Source organism: Oncorhynchus masou, chromosome 1, assembly GCF_036934945.1.
Source record: "Oncorhynchus masou masou isolate Uvic2021 chromosome 1, UVic_Omas_1.1, whole genome shotgun sequence".
Classification (NCBI taxonomy): domain Eukaryota; kingdom Metazoa; phylum Chordata; class Actinopteri; order Salmoniformes; family Salmonidae; genus Oncorhynchus; species Oncorhynchus masou.
The window spans coordinates 40275644-40293853 of record NC_088212.1 but is presented as its reverse complement, the minus strand read 5'-3'; the positions used below and the strand labels follow the sequence as shown (position 1 = coordinate 40293853).

General features: G+C 39.8%; 1 protein-coding gene across 2 annotated transcripts in view; it reads left to right on the top strand.

Annotated features, from left to right (window-relative positions):
* rabl6b (RAB, member RAS oncogene family-like 6b) overlaps window positions 1-18210 on the top strand; it is a 29579-nt gene that overhangs the window by 2195 nt on the left and 9174 nt on the right. The window contains exons 2-12 of one of the 2 annotated variants that reach the window (XM_064971491.1): window positions 606-1094; window positions 1208-1342; window positions 5612-5659; window positions 5889-5918; window positions 6520-6572; window positions 6737-6825; window positions 14175-14315; window positions 14528-14633; window positions 14989-15092; window positions 15314-15723; window positions 16465-16597. In XM_064971491.1, coding sequence (XP_064827563.1) covers window positions 965-1094; window positions 1208-1342; window positions 5612-5659; window positions 5889-5918; window positions 6520-6572; window positions 6737-6825; window positions 14175-14315; window positions 14528-14633; window positions 14989-15092; window positions 15314-15723; window positions 16465-16597 — 1379 coding nt within the window. In that variant the 5' untranslated portion in view covers window positions 606-964. The remainder of the gene's footprint in view (window positions 1-605; window positions 1095-1207; window positions 1343-5611; window positions 5660-5888; window positions 5919-6519; window positions 6573-6736; window positions 6826-14174; window positions 14316-14527; window positions 14634-14988; window positions 15093-15313; window positions 15724-16464; window positions 16598-18210) is intronic. The other variant, XM_064971500.1, reaches the window with a different exon arrangement.

The following is an 18210-nucleotide window of genomic DNA, read 5'->3' as shown; positions in this document are numbered from 1 at the left end:
TTTACATTACCTTGTATACATGCTAGGTTTAGCTAGCTCAGTTTTCATAGGAATAGGAAAATACGTTTGAATTTTTCAAAAATACAAACTTTTTTCAAAAAACAAACTCCATAACGTGAAAGCCCTGATTACTAAGGTTGTTTTAAGATGTCAGGCGTGAAAATCCATTCAGCCATTTTGGCACAGTGACTCACTACCCAAACCAGATGCAACTGGTTTCAAGTGGCCAAGAGACTTTGATCTCCTACTGCAATCTAGTGGACAAACTGGGAATCAGACAGGGGATATATTTACAATCAATGGATAGGTAGACTTCTGATTTCTCCTCACATGTATATCATTCCTGTAAGATGAAAAAGGTATGGCACGTTGCACAAGCCCTGCACTTTTAAAATGTCTGTGTTCCAGTGGGAATTTGGAGCAAGCCTTTTTCAATAGTAATATGTGACATATTTTATTTCAAACCTAGACTTTCAAATCACTTATTCCCCAATATGCGAGAATTGGGGGAACCCCCACTAAAACTGTTAAATGCTGCACTACTGCTAAATGCATATAGGGGAAACACTGTTAGTTCAATTTCACATGTCGTTTCTTTCTTGCAGATGATCGCAACCCAAAACCACATGAGAGAAGAAACGGACAACTGATAAAGCTATTGTCTGCCCTTGAGGAATCCTCTTAGTAGGAAAAATCTAGTCATATACTGAAGTATGCAAGCTTACCTACCTACCCATGCATCTTCCTGATGGGGGGTAATGCTACTTCTGTGTACGAAAATACAGTACCACTTTCAAATTTTGGATTCATAGCTTAGACCTACCTGTGTTGATCAGATCATCGCTCAATATAACATTTAAATCTACATCAGTAGTCTAGAAACTCTTCCACCATTTTGGTTCAGTCAAATATACTATATTTCACACATCTCTGACGGGGTTAGTTAGATCAGCTTCCTGTCAAGATGTTTTCAGCTTTGAAGAAGTTAGTTGGTTCTGAACCAGGCCAGCCGAGGGACAAGAGCATCCCTGCTGGCATGCAGTCCATGAACCAGAGTTTACAGAGACGCTTTGCCAAAGGAGTACAGTACAACAGTAAGTGATGCATATCTTGTAATGCTCATAGCAATATGTATTATAGAATATAGGCTACTGCACATATATTTAGAGGCAGGTCAGTCTTACTTTGTTTCGTTATTTCTTCCAAGTGAAAATAGTTATCCGCGGAGACCGAAATACTGGCAAGAGCACTCTATGGCATCGACTGCAAGGAAAGAAATTCACAGATGACTACATACCCACTCAAGAGATCCAGGCAACCAGCATCCATTGGAACTACAAAAGTAAGAGAATTGGGCTCTTTACTTACACACGTTTATCTATGTTTTAGTACTATGCTTTTTTTAATCACCCCAGGCTTAACCTACAGTATCAAATTAGGCCAGCATGTTGTCATTGTATATTTCTGACGTGTACTTTTCCTGCTTCTGCAACTGTAATTCACTTCAGTTGAACATGGCACATATAAAGGTAAATAATATCTAGGTAAGCCCACTAGGTTTCAGAAATAGTCTTGCGTAGTTAGCTAGATCAATAGCTTTGCCTACAAGTGTTTTGTGTCAATAGTGTGATGGTGAAAACACATCTCTTGTGTACATCCAGACCACAATAGACCTATTCTCACAAACAGTTTCTATGTCTATGCATTTAATCCTATAAGATAGGCAAAATCCAGATAACATTTTAAAAAACTGGGCACTTGTGAAAAAGCACGGCTGTTTTCTGTTTCCATTGGCTGTTTTCTGTTTCCATTTGCTGTTTTCATCAGGCCTGTCGTGACATTTTTTATCCGACTTGTACTTTACTGGCATAAAAAGGTTGTATGGACACCTGGTTTATGAGCATTTTCAGTGCATTCGGAAAGTATTCAGAGCCATTTCCTTTTTCCACATTTTGTTACATTACAGCCTTATTCTAAAATTGATTAAATAGTTTTTCCCCCTTTTCAATCTACACACAATACCCCATAATGACAAATTAAAAAGAGGTAAGAAATTGTAGCAAATTTATAACTATTCAGACCCTTTACTCAGTACTTTGTTGAAGCACCTTTTGCAGTCTCGAGTCTTCTTGAGTATCACGCTACAAGTTTTGCACACCTATATTTGGGGACTTTCTCACATTTTTCTCTGCAGATCCTCTCAAGCTCTGTCAGGTTGGATGGGGAGCGTTGCTGCACAGCTATTTTCAGGTCTCTCCAGAGATGTTCGATCAGGTTCAAGTCCAGGCTCTGGCTCGGCCACTCAAGGACATTCAAAGACTTGTCCCGAAGCCACTCCTGCGTTGTCTTGGCTGTGTGCTTAGGGTTGTTGTCCTGTTGGAAGGTGAACCTTCTACCCAGTCTGAGGTCTTGAGCGCTCTGGAGCAGATTTTCATCAATTTTCATCCCCACAGTATGATGCTCCCACCACCATGCTTCACCGTAGGGTTGGTGCCAGGTTTCTTCCAGATATGACACTTGGAATTCAGGCCAAAGAGTTCAATATTTGTTTCATAAGACCAGAGAATCTCTCATGTTCTGAGAGGCCTTTAGGTGCCTTTTGGCAAACTCTAAGCGGGTTGTCATGTGCCTTTTACTGAAGAGTGGCTTCCGTCTGGCCACTCTACCATAAAGGCCTGACTGGTGGAGTGCTGCAGAGCTGGTTGTCCTTCTGGAAGGTTTTTCCATCACAGAGGAACTCTGCAGCTCTGTCATAGTGACCATCGTGTTCACCTTCCTCTCCCTGACCAAGGCCCTTCTCCCCTGATTACTCACTTGTCCGTGCGGCCAGCTCTAGGAAGAGTCTTGGTGTTTCCAAACATCTTTTATTGAAGAAGGATGGAGGCCACCGTGTTCTTGGGAACTTTCCATGCTGCAGACATTTTTTGATACACTTCCCCAGATCTGTGCCTCGACACAATCCTGTCTCTTAGCTCAACGGACAATTCCTTCAACCTCATGGCTTGGTTTTTGCTCTGACATGCACTGTCAACTGTTGGACCTATTATAGACAGGTGTGTGCCTTTCCAAATCATGTACAATCAATTGAATTTACCACAGGTGGACTCCAATCAAGTTGTAGAAACATCTCAAGGATGATCAATGGAAACAGGATCCATCTGAGCTCAATTTCGAGTCTCAAAGCAAAGGGTCTGAATACATTTGTAAATAAGTTATTTCTGTTTTTTATTTGTAATAAATTTGCTAACATTTCTAAAATCCTGTTTTCATTTTGTCATTATGGGGTATTGTGTGTAGATTGATGAGAAAAAAATAAATAATTTTATCTATTTTAGAATGAAGATGTAACGTAACATGGAAGAGGTCTGAATACTTTCCAAATGTATCCTACGTGTTCATAAACCAGGTTTCCATCCAACCTTTTTATGCGAGAGATGTCGGATAAAAAAAATGTCACTAAAGGCTGATGGAAACAGCAAATGGAGACAGCAAAAAGATAATTTGTCAATAAATTTTCCAAATGTCGACAAAACAAATTACACAAGACAAGGTGTGATCTATTTGTGTGTAAAATGTATTGTGAGAGAAACGGAGGTGGAAACACCTTTATTCGCAAATATTGATATACAGTTGAAGTCGGAAGTTTACATACACCTTAGCCAAATACATTTCAACTTAGTTTTTCACAATTCCTGACATTTAATCCTAGTAAAAATGCCCTGTCTTAGGTCAGTTAGGATCACCACTTTATTTTAAGAATGTGAAATGTCCGAATAATAGTAGAGATAATGATTTATTTCAGCTTTTATTTATTTCATCACATTCCCAGTGGGTCAGAAGTTTACATACACTCAATTAGTATTTGGTAGCGTTGTCTTTAAATTGTTTAACTTGGGTCAAACGCTTCGGGTAGCCTTCCACAAGCTTCCCACAAGTTGGGGATATTTTGGCCTATTCATCCTGACAGAGCTGGTATAACAGTCAGGCTCATAGGCCTCCTTGCTCGCACATGATTTTTCAGATTTGCCCACACATTCTCTATAGGATTGAGGTCAGGGCTTTGTGATGTCCACTCCAATACCTTGACTTTGTTGTCCTTCAGCCATTTTGCCACAACATTGGAAGTATGCATGGGGTCAATGTCCATTTGGAAGACCCATTTGCAACCAAGCTTTAACTTCCTGACTGATGTCTTGAGATGTTACTTCAATATATCCACATCATTTTCCAGCCTCATGATGCCATCTATTTTGTGAAGTGCGCCAGTCCCTAATGCAGCAAAGCACCCCCACAACATGATGCTGCCACCCCCGTGCTTCACGGTTGGGGTGGTGTTCTTTGGCTCGCAAGCCTCCCCCTTTTTCCTCCAAACATATCGATGTTCATTATGGCCAAACAGTTCTATATTTGTTTCATCAGACCAGAGGACATTTCTCCAAAAAGTATGATCTTTGTCCCCATGTGCAGTTGCAAACCGTAGTCTGGCTTTTTTATGGTGGTTTTGGAGCAGTGGTTTCTTCCTTGCTGAGTGGCCTTTCAGGTTATGTCGATATGGGACTCGTTTTACTGTGGATATAGAAACTTTTGTACCTGTTTCCTCCAGCATCTTCACAAGGTCCTTTGCTGTTGTTCTGGGATTGATTTGCACTTTTCGCACAAAAGTATGTTCATCTCTAGGAGACAGAACACGTCTCCTTCCTGAGCAGTATGACGGATGCGTGGTCCCATGGTGTTCATACTTTTGTACTATTGTTTGTACAGATGAACATGGTACCTTCAGGCGTTTGGAAATTGCTCCCAAGGATGAACCAGACTTGTGGAGGTCTACAATTGTTTTTCTGAGGTCTTGGCTGATGTCTTTTGATTTTCCCATGATGTCAAGCAAAGAGGCACTGAGTTTGAAGGTAGGCCTTGAAATACATCCAGAGGTACACCTCCAATTGACTCAAAGGATGTCAATTAGCCTATCAGAAGCTTCTAAAGCTATGACATAATTGTCTGGAATTTTCCAAGCTGTTTGCAGGCACAGTCAACTTGGTGTAGGTTAACTTCTGTCCCACTGGAATTGTGATACAATGCATTCTAAGTGAAATAATCTGTCTGTAAACAATTGTTGGAAAAATGACTTGTGTCATGCACAAAGTAGATGTCCTAACCGACTTGCCAAAACTCTAGTTTGTTAACAAGAAATTTGTGGAGCAGTTGAAAAACAAGTTTTAATGACTCCAACCTAAGTGTATGTAAACTTCCGACTTCGACTGTAATAACCATCATATCAAAATAAACTTGGAGTTACGCAACGATATATTGTGTGGTCCTTCAACTACGACTCAGGAAAGCATGCAGTTTATTAAGCTACAGATCAAATAAGTTATGATGAACTTCACAGTGTGGTGAAAGTGCACTTTTACATACTAGTGGTTAGAGCTTGAGGATGGAACCTTGGGACACATTCTAGTGGTTGGAGCTTTAGTACGGAGCCTTGGGACACATACTAGTGGTTAGAGCTTGTGTATGGAGCCTTGGGACACATACTTGTGATTAGAGCTTGAGTATGGGACAGGCTTTGTCTGTTGTGATGCTTGTTGTGATGATTTTCTCTATCCCTCAGCCACTGATGACGTGGTCAAGGTGGAAGTGTGGGACGTGGTGGATAAAGGTCAGTGTGATTCTTTACTTTGGGTGCATGCGTGAGACTCACATGAGTCATTCAATTGATATCTACCTCCTGCTGTATTAGAAATGTCCATGTATTTTGTATTATCCCATTGTCCATCTGTGCCTGTTGCAAATTATTTTCAGAAATGTTCAAGAGTCTTCTGTCTGGATTTTTTTTCCCTCACTATATTAATGTTGTTTTTCTTGATCCTCTCTTGCACGTGCCTCAGGCCAAAAATACCCTCTCCCTGAGGGTGTAGGTGAGAGTCACTGTGTGTAGTTCCTAGTAGTTATTTGTTTGTGTGCGGTGGGTTTGTCCCTCTTGTGCTTCTGTGTTATCTGAATGCAAACACAGTGAAAGTTGGTCATTGCTTAGTTTGCAGCGTGGCTGAAATGGAAATATGTCTGATTGCTTGCTACAAAATGTTCTGTTTGACTACTCTGTGTACAATAACCTGGCGCTACAGTCAAGAAAGGTTTGACTCTCACTTTTTGAAAGGACAGAATTGAGTATGTTTGCCAGTTAAAATAAAACAACAGCTTTCCTGCTTCTGTTACTGCTGTATTTGCTGCGCTTTGCTAACATCAAAGCTATAAAATAAAGGGATTCAAATTTTTATGTTTTAAAATAAATGCCATGTGTATTCATACTATGTATGGCTCATATAAATATAATCACTAGAACGAGAGTAACCCCTCAGACCACATTAGGCCCATTTATTTGAATGGGGTTACCCATTCTAGTCATTCTATGTCTATGGTATGGCTTTCTCACATTGTTACACTTGAAGGCAATAGTTCAATGTTTTGTCCAGTTTTATGTTCTGAATTGCAGCTTTTTGACATTCTGCTTTCCCACAGGCAGAGGTAAAAAGCGAGGGGACACTTTGAAAGTAGAGAATGAACCCCAAGAGGTGATTATCACATGCTGATAATGTTTAAGAGTACAATATATGTCTTTTTCTTTATTTGGGTCATCTAAGGAGTCTCACTGGGGTGTTTTTTTGTACAGTAGCTAGTAAGATGTAAACAAAGGCTCATAAGACTCATTCATTCAATAACACTTGATTTGTTGCAGTCTGACGAAGTGGCATTGGATGCAGAGTTCCTCGATGTTTACAAGAACTGCAATGGTGTGATCATGATGTTTGACATTACCAAGCAATGGTAAGAGTCGGTGTCGTGCATTATACAAACGTTCAATACATTAGTTACAAGGTTTCAGACCTAGGCAGAAAATACTTGTATTTTGTAGTTTATTTGAAAAGACCAACTTTTCAAATAGTCTATGTAATCGAATATAGTTGATATATAGTTTCAACTAAAAGGCAACAATTTTCTTTGATATTCAAATACAGATCTCAGAAAAACAAGTAATATTAGAACATATTTTGAATACCTCTCAGAAAACCAAATAATAGTTAGGTTATTTGAAAACAAAAACATATGTATTTGTTGGCTGCCAAATATTTGATGAAGAACCAAAAATGATAACAGTTGAATTAGTCTAAATATACAGTATGATCATAAGCACATGGTTTAGAGGGCTCTTAGATATGGATCTCAATATAGCATAGAATGCAATACGTGAGGGACATGAAATCACCTCAACATTACAGTAGACCACTTTTTGTTATTGTTACAATAGCAACATTGTTATTGTTACAATAGCAACATTGCTATTACATAGTACTCGAAATTGCTTTATAATTACATAATAGTTATTACAAGTGGAATAAGGAACAATCACTATTTCTCTTGTGTACAGTAGTTACAAAAACTCTTGCTCATTGCAATGGAAATAAAATAGTATTATGTCAACATACTAATAAAATGTTGCTCCAAAAGTAATTACAGTTTTATTACACAGGCACAAGAACAGTTTAATGTGAAGTGTTACTGAGAATGATAACAGTAACAAAGTATTGTCAAAAGGAAACAAAATGTCCCAAAACTGCCTTGTTGAATCAACTGCAGCCAAGGTAGGTAGAAAATCATGTTAGTTTGTATTCTGAGTAAACCATTCCTTTAACAACTGTATAGTGTGTATTTTCAACAAGAACACTTCCCCTCAGATGGACAAAGAGGTTTGAAGTTGTTTTTGCTAAGCATCCAACTTGCCGTTTGCAAATGGCTGTGAATTCTTTTCAGGTATCTTAAAAATGAATTGCAGCTTTCAACCTTTTCCGTGGCATGTTGAAAGAGTCATAGGGCTCTATTTTTGGCTGGCGTTAAGGCGGCACTTGAGTCAAAAACACGCTCTTTGGCAATTTCGACTCGTAAAAGCCAGCGCTCTGCAATTTTCCAATCCTGGTGCCAGGGTTGGTAATTTACTTGTCTTATATCAGCTCGTTGGCGCTGAGGTGGGAGAGGTGGAAATATTTGAGGTGTGTCCTTAATCCATTTTGAATTCTGGCTGTAACAACGGGGAATTAATTGTTTCTGAAGGCACTGTATATACTGCTTGAATAGTTCCATCTGAGCCACTGGCTTAATCCCATTCTTTAACGTTGATTTTTGGTTGAGATGAAGACTTGAATCAAACATATTAATTAGACAAACTGGGGATAAAGACAGACTAAGTCAGTGGCACAGATGGATCTATCCAAATAAAAGATACATCTTCAAATGTTGATATTTAGTTGTGTTGAAAACCAAACACAATTCAACCAGAAATAAAAGTTTAAGAATGTGATTAAGCCAGTGGCTCAGATGGAACTATCAAGCAGTGGATACATCTCCTTTTAAATGTTGATATTTGCAATATTACTTTTGTAATACAGAAAATAGCCTGAACTTAAGGATATCTTACAAACTAATGTAACATCCAACTTAAAATGAGTAACACATCCATGGCTACATTTTGAGTTTACTGTAACTATACATTTATGTTTATGTAATCATAAAGCATGCATTCTATTTTTTTTATTTTTTATACTGGACATTATTTTTGTCCAGCTTCTGTGAAAAGTTTAGAGTCATTAGGCCTATGTGCAAAGCCTATTGAATGAAAGGTGTCAGTGACTGTTGGAAGTCTGTTTAGGAACATGAAGTTATTACAAAATACTGTTTATTGTTATGTTTTTCCTTTATCATTTTGTTTTTAAAAAAAATGCATCTTCCATTTTCATCAGTTGGACCTAGCTGTCAAATCGCGGGAATTACAATCAATGTCCTTGGTGTTGAATCCGCTTGTAGCCTTGGCTATTTGCCTGTTTGTTTGTTTACCTTTCACATGGCAAAGTCAGTAACAGGCCATATCAACAGCGATGGTAGGGTAACCGTGTTAGAACATTTAGGCAATGTCCAATTGTCCATGGCTCGAACATGCAGTGCATTTTCGAAATGCGAATTCAATGTGTGTAGACGAAGCCAATTACTTATTCAATGTAAAACATTTTAAAAAACTAGATTGGCTACATGTTTGTTATAACTAGGTCTGTTGTATTGTATACTGGTTAATAGACTTCAATGGATAGGACAAGCATCCATGCCTCTTGCCGAATAGCCCTTAGGACTAAGTGTGCACACATTGCCTTACAGTCATGGAACTAGAGATGTGATTTATGACATCATGCTTCTGACCTGATCCTGTTTAGAAAATGTTGTTGTTTTCAAACAGTGATTGTTTTTTATTCAAGTTAAACAAAAAACAAACTTAGAAAGATTCACCATCCGCGGGTGTATGGTGAGAATGTATACGACTCAAATGCTATGCAATTTAGCTCCTATTTCTGGAGAAGTGCAAATATGATCTGAAAGATGGTTCTATGATGTTTATAAAACATTACATTTGGGAGCAGTATAATGGTGAGTGGACATTTCCCCCTTTCTCTTTATATTGGATCTTTGTCTAAGTCCTATGAAAAGTTTGGATGTGAGTAAAAACCCTCCATAGTCTAAATTGGATTGTCTGTATTATACGCCCACAGGGAGCAATTATGGTGCCCGTAACTGTATTTAGGCATTTTTATTCAAATTGGATTAGAATTATACGCTGTCTTTTTAGGCGTTATCAATAGCCTAATGAAGGTAATCAGGGCTCTGTGCAGGCCAATCAAGTTCTTCCACACTGATGTGGACAAACCAATTCTTTATAGGCCTCGCTTTGTGCACGGGGCATTGTCATGCTGAAACAGGAAAGGGCCTTCCCCAAACTGGTGCCACAAAGTTGGAAGCACAGAATCATCTAGAATGTCATTGTATGCTGTAGCATTAAGATTTCCCTTCACTGGAATTAAGGGGCCTAGCCCAAACCATGAAAAACAGCCCCAGACCATTATTCCTCATCCACCAAAATTTACAGTTGGCAGTATGCATTGGGGCAGGTAGCATGCTCCTGGCATCCGCCAAACCCAGATTTGTCCGTCGGACTGCCAGATACTGAAGCGTGATTCATCACTCCAGAGAACGCACTTCCACTGCTCCAGAGTCCAATGACATTGAGCTTTACACCACTCCAGGCGACTCTTGGCATTGTGCATGGTGATCTCAGGCTTGTGCCCCACTGCTTGGCCATAAAAACCCATTTCCTGAAGCTCCCAGCAAACAGTTCTTGTGCTGATGTTTGTTTCCGGGGGAGGTTTGGAACTCGGTAGTGAGTGTTGCAACCAGACGATTTTTACACGCTTCAGCACTCGGCGGCCCCGTTCTGTGAGCTTGTGTGGCCTACCACTTCCCGGCTGAGCCGTTGTTGCTCCTAGACGTTTCCACTTCACAATAACAGCACTCACAGTTGACCGGAGAAGCTCAAGCAGGGCTGAAATTTGACTTGTTGGGGAGGTGGCATCCTATGACGGTGCCACGTTGAAAGTCACTGTGCTCTTCAGTAAGGCCATTCTACTACCAATGTTTGTCTATGGAGACTGCATCGCTGTGTGTTTGATTTTATACACCTGTCAGCAACAGGTATGGCTGAAATAGCCGAATCCCCTCATTTGAAAGGGTGCCCACATACTTTTGCATATATAGTGTATTTAGCAAATAAGCAAACAAAAAATCGGACATCTCCGGACCTATAGCACTACCGCCAGAACTAAGATCTACCATTGCATTAGACAGGGGTGGGAAAAGTACCCAATCATCATACTTGAGTAAAAGTAAAGATACCTTTTAAAGGAAAATGACTCAAGTAAAAAAAAAATGACTCAAGTGAAAGTCACCCAGTAAAATATTACTTGAGTAAAAGTCTAAAAGTATTTGGTTTTAAATATACTTAAGTATCAAAAGTAAATGTAATTGCTAAAATATACTTAAGTATCAAATGTAAAAGTATAAATCATGTTAAATTCCTTATAACCAGACAGCACCATTTTCTTCTTTTTTTCCCCATTTACGGATAGCCAGAGGCACACTCCAACACTCAGACATAATTTACAAACGAAGCATGTATGTTTAGTGAGTCGGACAGATTAGAGGCAGTAGGGATGACCATGGATATTCTTTCTATGTGTGTGAATTGGACCATTGTCCTGTCCTGCTAAGCATTCAACATGTAACGAGTACTTTTGGGTGTCAGAGAAAATATATGTTGTAAAAAGTACATTATTTTCTTTAAGAATGTAGTGAAGTTAAAGTTGTAAAAGAATATAACTAGAAAAGTACAAATACCCAAAATAACTAAAGTAGTATTTTAAAGTAGTTTTACTTTAAAAGTATTTTAAACCACTGTCATTAGGTTTGTTAAAATAGAGCCCCATACAGTAGTTGAGGGTCACAACGTATTTATACTTATCTTTACAAAATATCATTGGTTAATTGATTTGACTTGATTTGTGTATCTGGGGCAATGAACATTCAGAAACATTTACAAAATGTTCAGATAGAAATGTATTGTGTAGATCAAATATGACTGTCAGAATGACAAGCACACACAACCTCCTATACTATTGCAATCTATCTTCAACCTGCAGTTCCAGATTCAGCCCTGCCATTAGTTAAGGCAGCCAATCTAATAGTTTCAGAAAAGTATTCACTTCCTGAGATCTGTATTCAAATATTCGTTTTAAGTAGTTGTTTTCTCAGATCTGTATTCAAATAGTTTTAAAAAGTAACTTTTTGGGGATCTGTATTCAAATAGTTGCAGTCATCTCCAAAGTAAATATTTATTCACCCAAAGCATATTTAACTATAACTATACTTATCGCTGAGGGGGTATCGGGTCTGAGTAGTTACCGAGGTAACTTTCAACTCGGGATAACCGGTTTTACGAAAGTGGCTCACCTTTTAGCCAGGTACATTTCTATGGCAAAGAATTCTTCTGGGGCAGGCTAACTCAGCGCTAACTCCATTTATCTTGAATGAAGTGTCTGAGCCATGAGTTGAGGACCAGTGAAATCACATACCCACCCTTTTTTAATCTTTTTAATTTCACCTTTATTTAACCAGGTATGCCAGTTGAGAACAAGTTCTCATTTACAACTGTGACCTGGCCAAGATAAAGCAAAGCAGTGTGACACAAACAAAAACACGGAGTAACACATGGAATAAACAAACGTACAGTCAATAACACAATAGAAAAAAAGTATATATACTAGAGGTCGACCGATTATGATTTTTCAATATCGATACCAATTATTGGAGGACCAAAAAAGCCGATACCGATTAATCTGACTTTTTTTAATTTATTTTTTATTTTATGACAACAATACTGAATGAACACATATTTTAACTTAATATAATACAGCAATAAAATCAATTTAGCCTCAAGTAAATAATAAAACATGTTAAATTTGGTTTACATAATGCAAAAACAAAGTGTTGGAGAAGAAAGTAAAAGTGCAATATGTGCTATGTAAGAAAGCTAATGTTTCAGTTCCTTGCTCAGAACATGAGAACATATGAAAGCTGGTGGTTCCTTTTTAACATGAGTCTTCAATATTAACAGGTAAGAAGTTTTAGGTTGTAGTTATTATAGGAATTATAGGGCTATTTCCCTCTATACCATTTGTATTTCATTAACTTTTGACTATTGGATGTTCTTATAGGCACTTTAGTATTGCCAGTGTAACAGTATAGCTTCCGTCCCTCTCCTCGCTCCTCCCTGGGCTCGAACCAGCAACACAACGACAACAGCCACCATCAAAGCAGCGTTACCCATGCAGAGCAAGGGGAACAACTACTAGAAGGCTCAGAGCGAGTGACGTTTGAAACTCTAGCGCGCGCTAGCTAGCTAACTAGCTATTTTCAATAGCGAATGATGATGATGTGCAAGTAGAAATACTGGTGTGCAAAAAAAAATGGGGATGAGGTATGTAGATTGGATGGGCTATTTACAGATGGGCTGTGCACAGCTGCAGCGATTGGTTAGCTGCTCAGATAGCGCTCTCAAAGATTGTGTTATCATACCCCTCATTTAAGGAAGACAACTGATTTAAAAGGTTTTATTAATAAAATGTTTTTTGTGTGTAAAAAAAAAAGTTATGTTAAAATACCCATCACATGACACTTTTAGTAATGATAGCATTTGCTTTCCAAACTTAAACCCATAGAAAATGACGGTTCTGATTTAAATCAAGACTAGCGGTGATAGCGTACCCATGCTTTTAACAGTAAAATTGGCAGGTTTAGAGGTACCAAAACCCTTCAATGGAATATTTGTCTATGGAAGATCCAAAGCCCTTCAATTGATTTATGTCTATGGCCACAACTCAGCAAGCTGTTCCACAGAAGGAGTGATAGAAGTGGGGGAAAGGTGCTTGTGCATTGATAAGCACATCAAAGACGGTATTAACGATACATTATAAAATAAAGACGGTACTATTTAAAGCGTATTCCACATCATAGCCTGCTGAATTTGCAAGAATATTTTCGGGACACAAATTAAAATCTGGCACTGACTGGTTTTGGATTGACGTTTCAGCATGGTCTCAGTGAAGAGTTCGGTGTTCAACTAGCCATGTGCGACATGCACACGCTGTTACAATATCCACTGTCGTAATAGGACGAAGCCTGAGCTGAAATGGGAAGCTAACTGAAGCTGGTTAGCTTTAGAAAACCCCCAAGTAGATCTAGCTTGTTTCGTAGTATATACTGCTCTGTTCTGAAAGGTTTCCACTACATATCATTTTGAAAATGGCGGACATTCAAGAACAGTTTTGGAGACCTCCCCTTCCCCAATTTTGATGTTTTGTTTGTACTGTTATTCTTTGTTTTTATGTTGAAAGACAATATACTTTATAGTAACAACAGCAAAAGTATTGTCCATATAAACATGGAGAACATCCCAAATGGCACCTTAATCCCGACAAAGTGAACTACTTATGACCAGGGCCCATAAGGTTCTGGTCAAAAGTGGTGCGCTACATAGGCAATAAAGTGACATTTGGAACATAGCCATGGTTCAATTAATAAATCAATGAGCTTTGATTAAACAATGTGCATGGGTGGGATTAGATTTCTGTAAACCTGTGTGTGTCTATTAATCACTTAGCCCACAGTGGTTGGCTGGCTTCTAACTGCTTAGCTTCAAAAGCAGAACAATATGAAAACGTTTTTTTTTTTTTATGTCATTGCAGGACATTCAACTACATCCTGAGAGAGCTGCCCAAAGTACCCACTCATGTTCCAGTGTGTGTCCTAGGCAACCACAGGGACATGGGTGACCACCGTGTCATTCTGCCTGATGACATTCGCCAGGTTATCGCTAATCTGAATAGGTAGTGAATTTAACTCTCTGTTTTAAGCTTATTAGGGTTAAAATGTTGTGATAACATTACCAAAATGTCCCGAGTCCTGAAGAAATCCCTGTTGGATTATTCCTGGAATCAGCAGGGAATAAGCACACTTCGGAATTGGGGTAAAGCTACCAGAATTTTGCAATAGTTAATGTGTCCATATACTTGACTGATGGTTTCTATGGTTCTTGCAGACCCATGGGTTCCTCCTATATTCACTACGCTGAAGCCTCTATGAAGAATGGATTTGGTTTGAAATATTTACACAGATTTTTCAACATTCCTTTCCTGCAACTTCAGGTTAGTTCTAGCTTAGACTGCATTGTATTGTGAAATGTATAGATTTGCTACTGTCATAACCGTCTTATTTTTAAATATATTTTTTTATTTAACCTTTATTTAACTAGGCAAGTCAGTTTAAGAACAAATTATTATTTACAATGACGGCCTAGGAACCGTGGGTTAACCTTGTCAGCTCGACGCTCTAACCACTAGGCTACCTGCCTCCCCAATGAATTTTGTGAAGGTCGGGAAAGTCTGATCAGAAATACCACGGGCACACCCTGTGAAAGGGTTTCTTTTTTCTTTTGAAAGGAGTGTTAGTGCTCTGGTTCATGGGCAGTCATTCCCAGCCACCCCCTGTTGATCTCTACAGAGGGAGACTCTGTTACGGCAGCTCGAGACCAACCAGTTAGACATGGACGCCACTCTGGAGGAGCTCACCGTGCAGCAGGAGACTGAGGATCAAAACTATGAAATGTAATGTGATATTTTCCCTCTGTGTATCAGTTTGTTTGGCATGTTTAGCGATATTTTCCCTCTGTGTATCAGTTTGTTTGGTATGTTCAGCGATATTTTCCCTCTGTGTATAAGTTTGTTTTGATCCTAAACACTTGTAGCCACGTTTTTAGATGTTTCTTGCTTTCATCCTTCAGCACCGTTTTGCCAGTACTAACAGCACAGCATCCATTGTTTTGCAGTTTCTTGGAGAACATAGAGACCCGCAGTAAAGGCTATGGTTCTCCTGGTCCAGCCAACGGCCGGAGCCCCTCCTCGGGCTCCCAGTCCCCTACCGTTCCTCCAAGCGGGGCCTCCACTGGCAGCTCTAGCCCTGGCACCCCTCATCAGCCAACCATCCCTGCCCAGGTCCCCGGCCTCCAGGCCCCCTCGCCCTCTCCTCCGCATCCTGTCCTGGCAGCTGGGATGGTTTCCCACACAGCTGAGCTTCAATCCCCCACTCTGACGCAGGCTCAGAGTCCTGAGCATCCTGGACCGTCACCGCTTCCCCCAGCATCAGGCCCTGCCCAGGCCCCGCCTCCTCAGAAACGTGGCCTGATCTCACGCCTCTTTGGCTCCGCCCCGGCCCCAGAGGTGACTGCCACCATGCCAGGTGAGTCTGGTTGGTGCTTCAGTGTTTCCGCTACTCCGTTTTAGCAAATAAACAGTGCAAAGACGAACGGTTCAAAGCAGCGGGTGGGCTGGAGATCACCTGTATGGTGTGCAAGTTCAATATGTAGAATCGTCGGGGAAATGAACAAAAAATGATGACCAATGTTCCGGTCAGAGGCGATGTTCCAGTCAGGCCACCCACTGATTTTAATCGTTTGTTGTCTGTTTGTTTTGTCCCATATTTTATCCTAAATGCCCGGATAAGGACTAGACTATGCATGTTATACACATGTTATACACATGTGTATTAGTCACAGGATATCTCCATGAATGATTGGATTTCTGTGAAGTGCCTGTAAGGATCACTGCCCTACCTGCCATTGGAACAACACTTTATATTGAGGGAAGTAAATAATTGATCTTTTAACTCAATAGAGTCAAGAAGGAAGGGTTTAGTTTGCCTATTTGCTCTCTACATCCAGACAGTCACACTTACATGATGCTGTGTTGTTTTCATGTAAACCATCATCATGAGATGAGTAAGGCCTGATACTGTACAATGTTAGTGTAAGTAAGTCTATGCTGTTGAATAATAGCAAATGAGGAATCCCAATTGGCACCTTTTTCCCTATATAGTGCAATACTTTTGAACAGGGTCAAAACACACAGTAGTGCACTGAGAAAATAGGTTTTCATTTGGAACACATCAAAGGCTCTTCTGATCACTGCTGTCTGTATTCAGAGCCGGAGCCTGCCCCCGTGTGTCCTGCTAATGTGGATGACTTTGTGCCAGACGAGGGTCTGGATAAAAGCTTCCTGGAGGACAGCCTGCCCTCTAAAGTGAAGGTTCCCCAACCTGCACTGGACAGTGACAGGTAAGTAGTGGTAGAGTAGGGATTCTTATCCCTGGAAGCGTCTCAAATGGCACCCTATTCACATAGGGCTCTGGTAAAAATGATTTGTGCACTATATAAAGGGTGACATTTAGAACGTGGTCTGTGTCATTCCCTGCTGGAAAACATGCTCTATGTTTACAGCACACAGTACCATCTGGAGCAGGCCATCTGTGGTGAGAGTTTTCAGATGGCTCTATTTATTCAATGCTTCCATTGAATAAATTGTGGAAAGAGAGGATTTAAGAATTGCAAACAATGTTTAATTTAATAGATAGTTGTTATTTTATACGTTCTAGGGGGTAGAACCAAAGAGTATTCCAGCATTCTCTAATTTTCATAGAATTTAATCTGAAGTTTCTACTGAAATTCCTTCTTTTGTGTCATCTTGTATTATAGTACCATATAAAGTGCCTTGCAAGAGTATTCATCCCCCTAGGTGTTTTTCCTATTTTGTTGCATTACAACCTGTAATTTTAAATTTATTTTTATTAGTATTTCATGTAATGAACATACACAAAATAATCCAAACTGGTGAAGTGAAATTAAGAAAATTACTTTTTTCAAAGAATTACAATTTTTAAAAAAAATCGGAAAAGTGGTGCGTGCATATGTATTCACCCCCTTTGCTATGAAGCCCCTAAATAAGATCTGGTGCAACCAATTACCTTCAGAAGTCACATAATTTGTGAAATAAAGTCCACCTGTGTGCAATATCAGTGTCACATGATCTGCCACATGATCGCAGTATTTATACTGTTCTGAAAGGCCCCAGAGTCTGCAACACCACCAAGCAAGCAGCACCATGAAGACCAAGGAGCTCTCCAAACAGGTCAGGGACAAAGTTGTGGAGAAGTACAGATCAGGGTTGGGTTATAAAAAAAATAAGGGAAACTTTGAACATCCCACCATTAAATCCATTACTAAAAAATGGAAAGAATATGGCACAACAACAAACCTGCCAAGAGAGGGCCGCCCACCAAAACTTATGGACCAGGCAAGGAGGGCATTAATCAGAGAGGCAACAAAGAGACCAAAGATAACCCTGAATGAGCTACAAAAGCTCCACAGCGAAGATTGGAGTATATGTCCATTGGACCAGTTTAAGCTGTACACTTCACAGAGCGGACTTTACGGAAGAGTGGCCAGAAAAAAAGCCATTGCTTAATGAAATAAATAAGCAAACACTTTTGGTGTTCGCCAAAAGGCATGTGGGAGACTCCCCAAACATATGGAAGAAGGTACTCTGGTCAGATGAGACTAAAATTGAGCTTTTTGGCCTTCAAGGAAAACGCTATGTCTGGCGCAAACCCAACACCTCTCATCACCCAGAGAACATCATCCCCACAGTGAAGCATGGTGGTGGCAGCATCATGCTGTGGGGATGTTTTTCATCGGCAGGGACTGGGAAACTGGTCAGAATTGAAGGAATGATGGATGGTGCTAAATACAGGGAAATTATTGAGGGAAACCTGTTTCAGTCTTCCAGAGATTTGAGACTGGGACGGAGGTTCACTTTCCAGCAGGACAATAGCCCTAAGCATACTGCTAAAGCAACACGTGAGTGGTTTAAGGAGAAACATTTAAATGTCTTG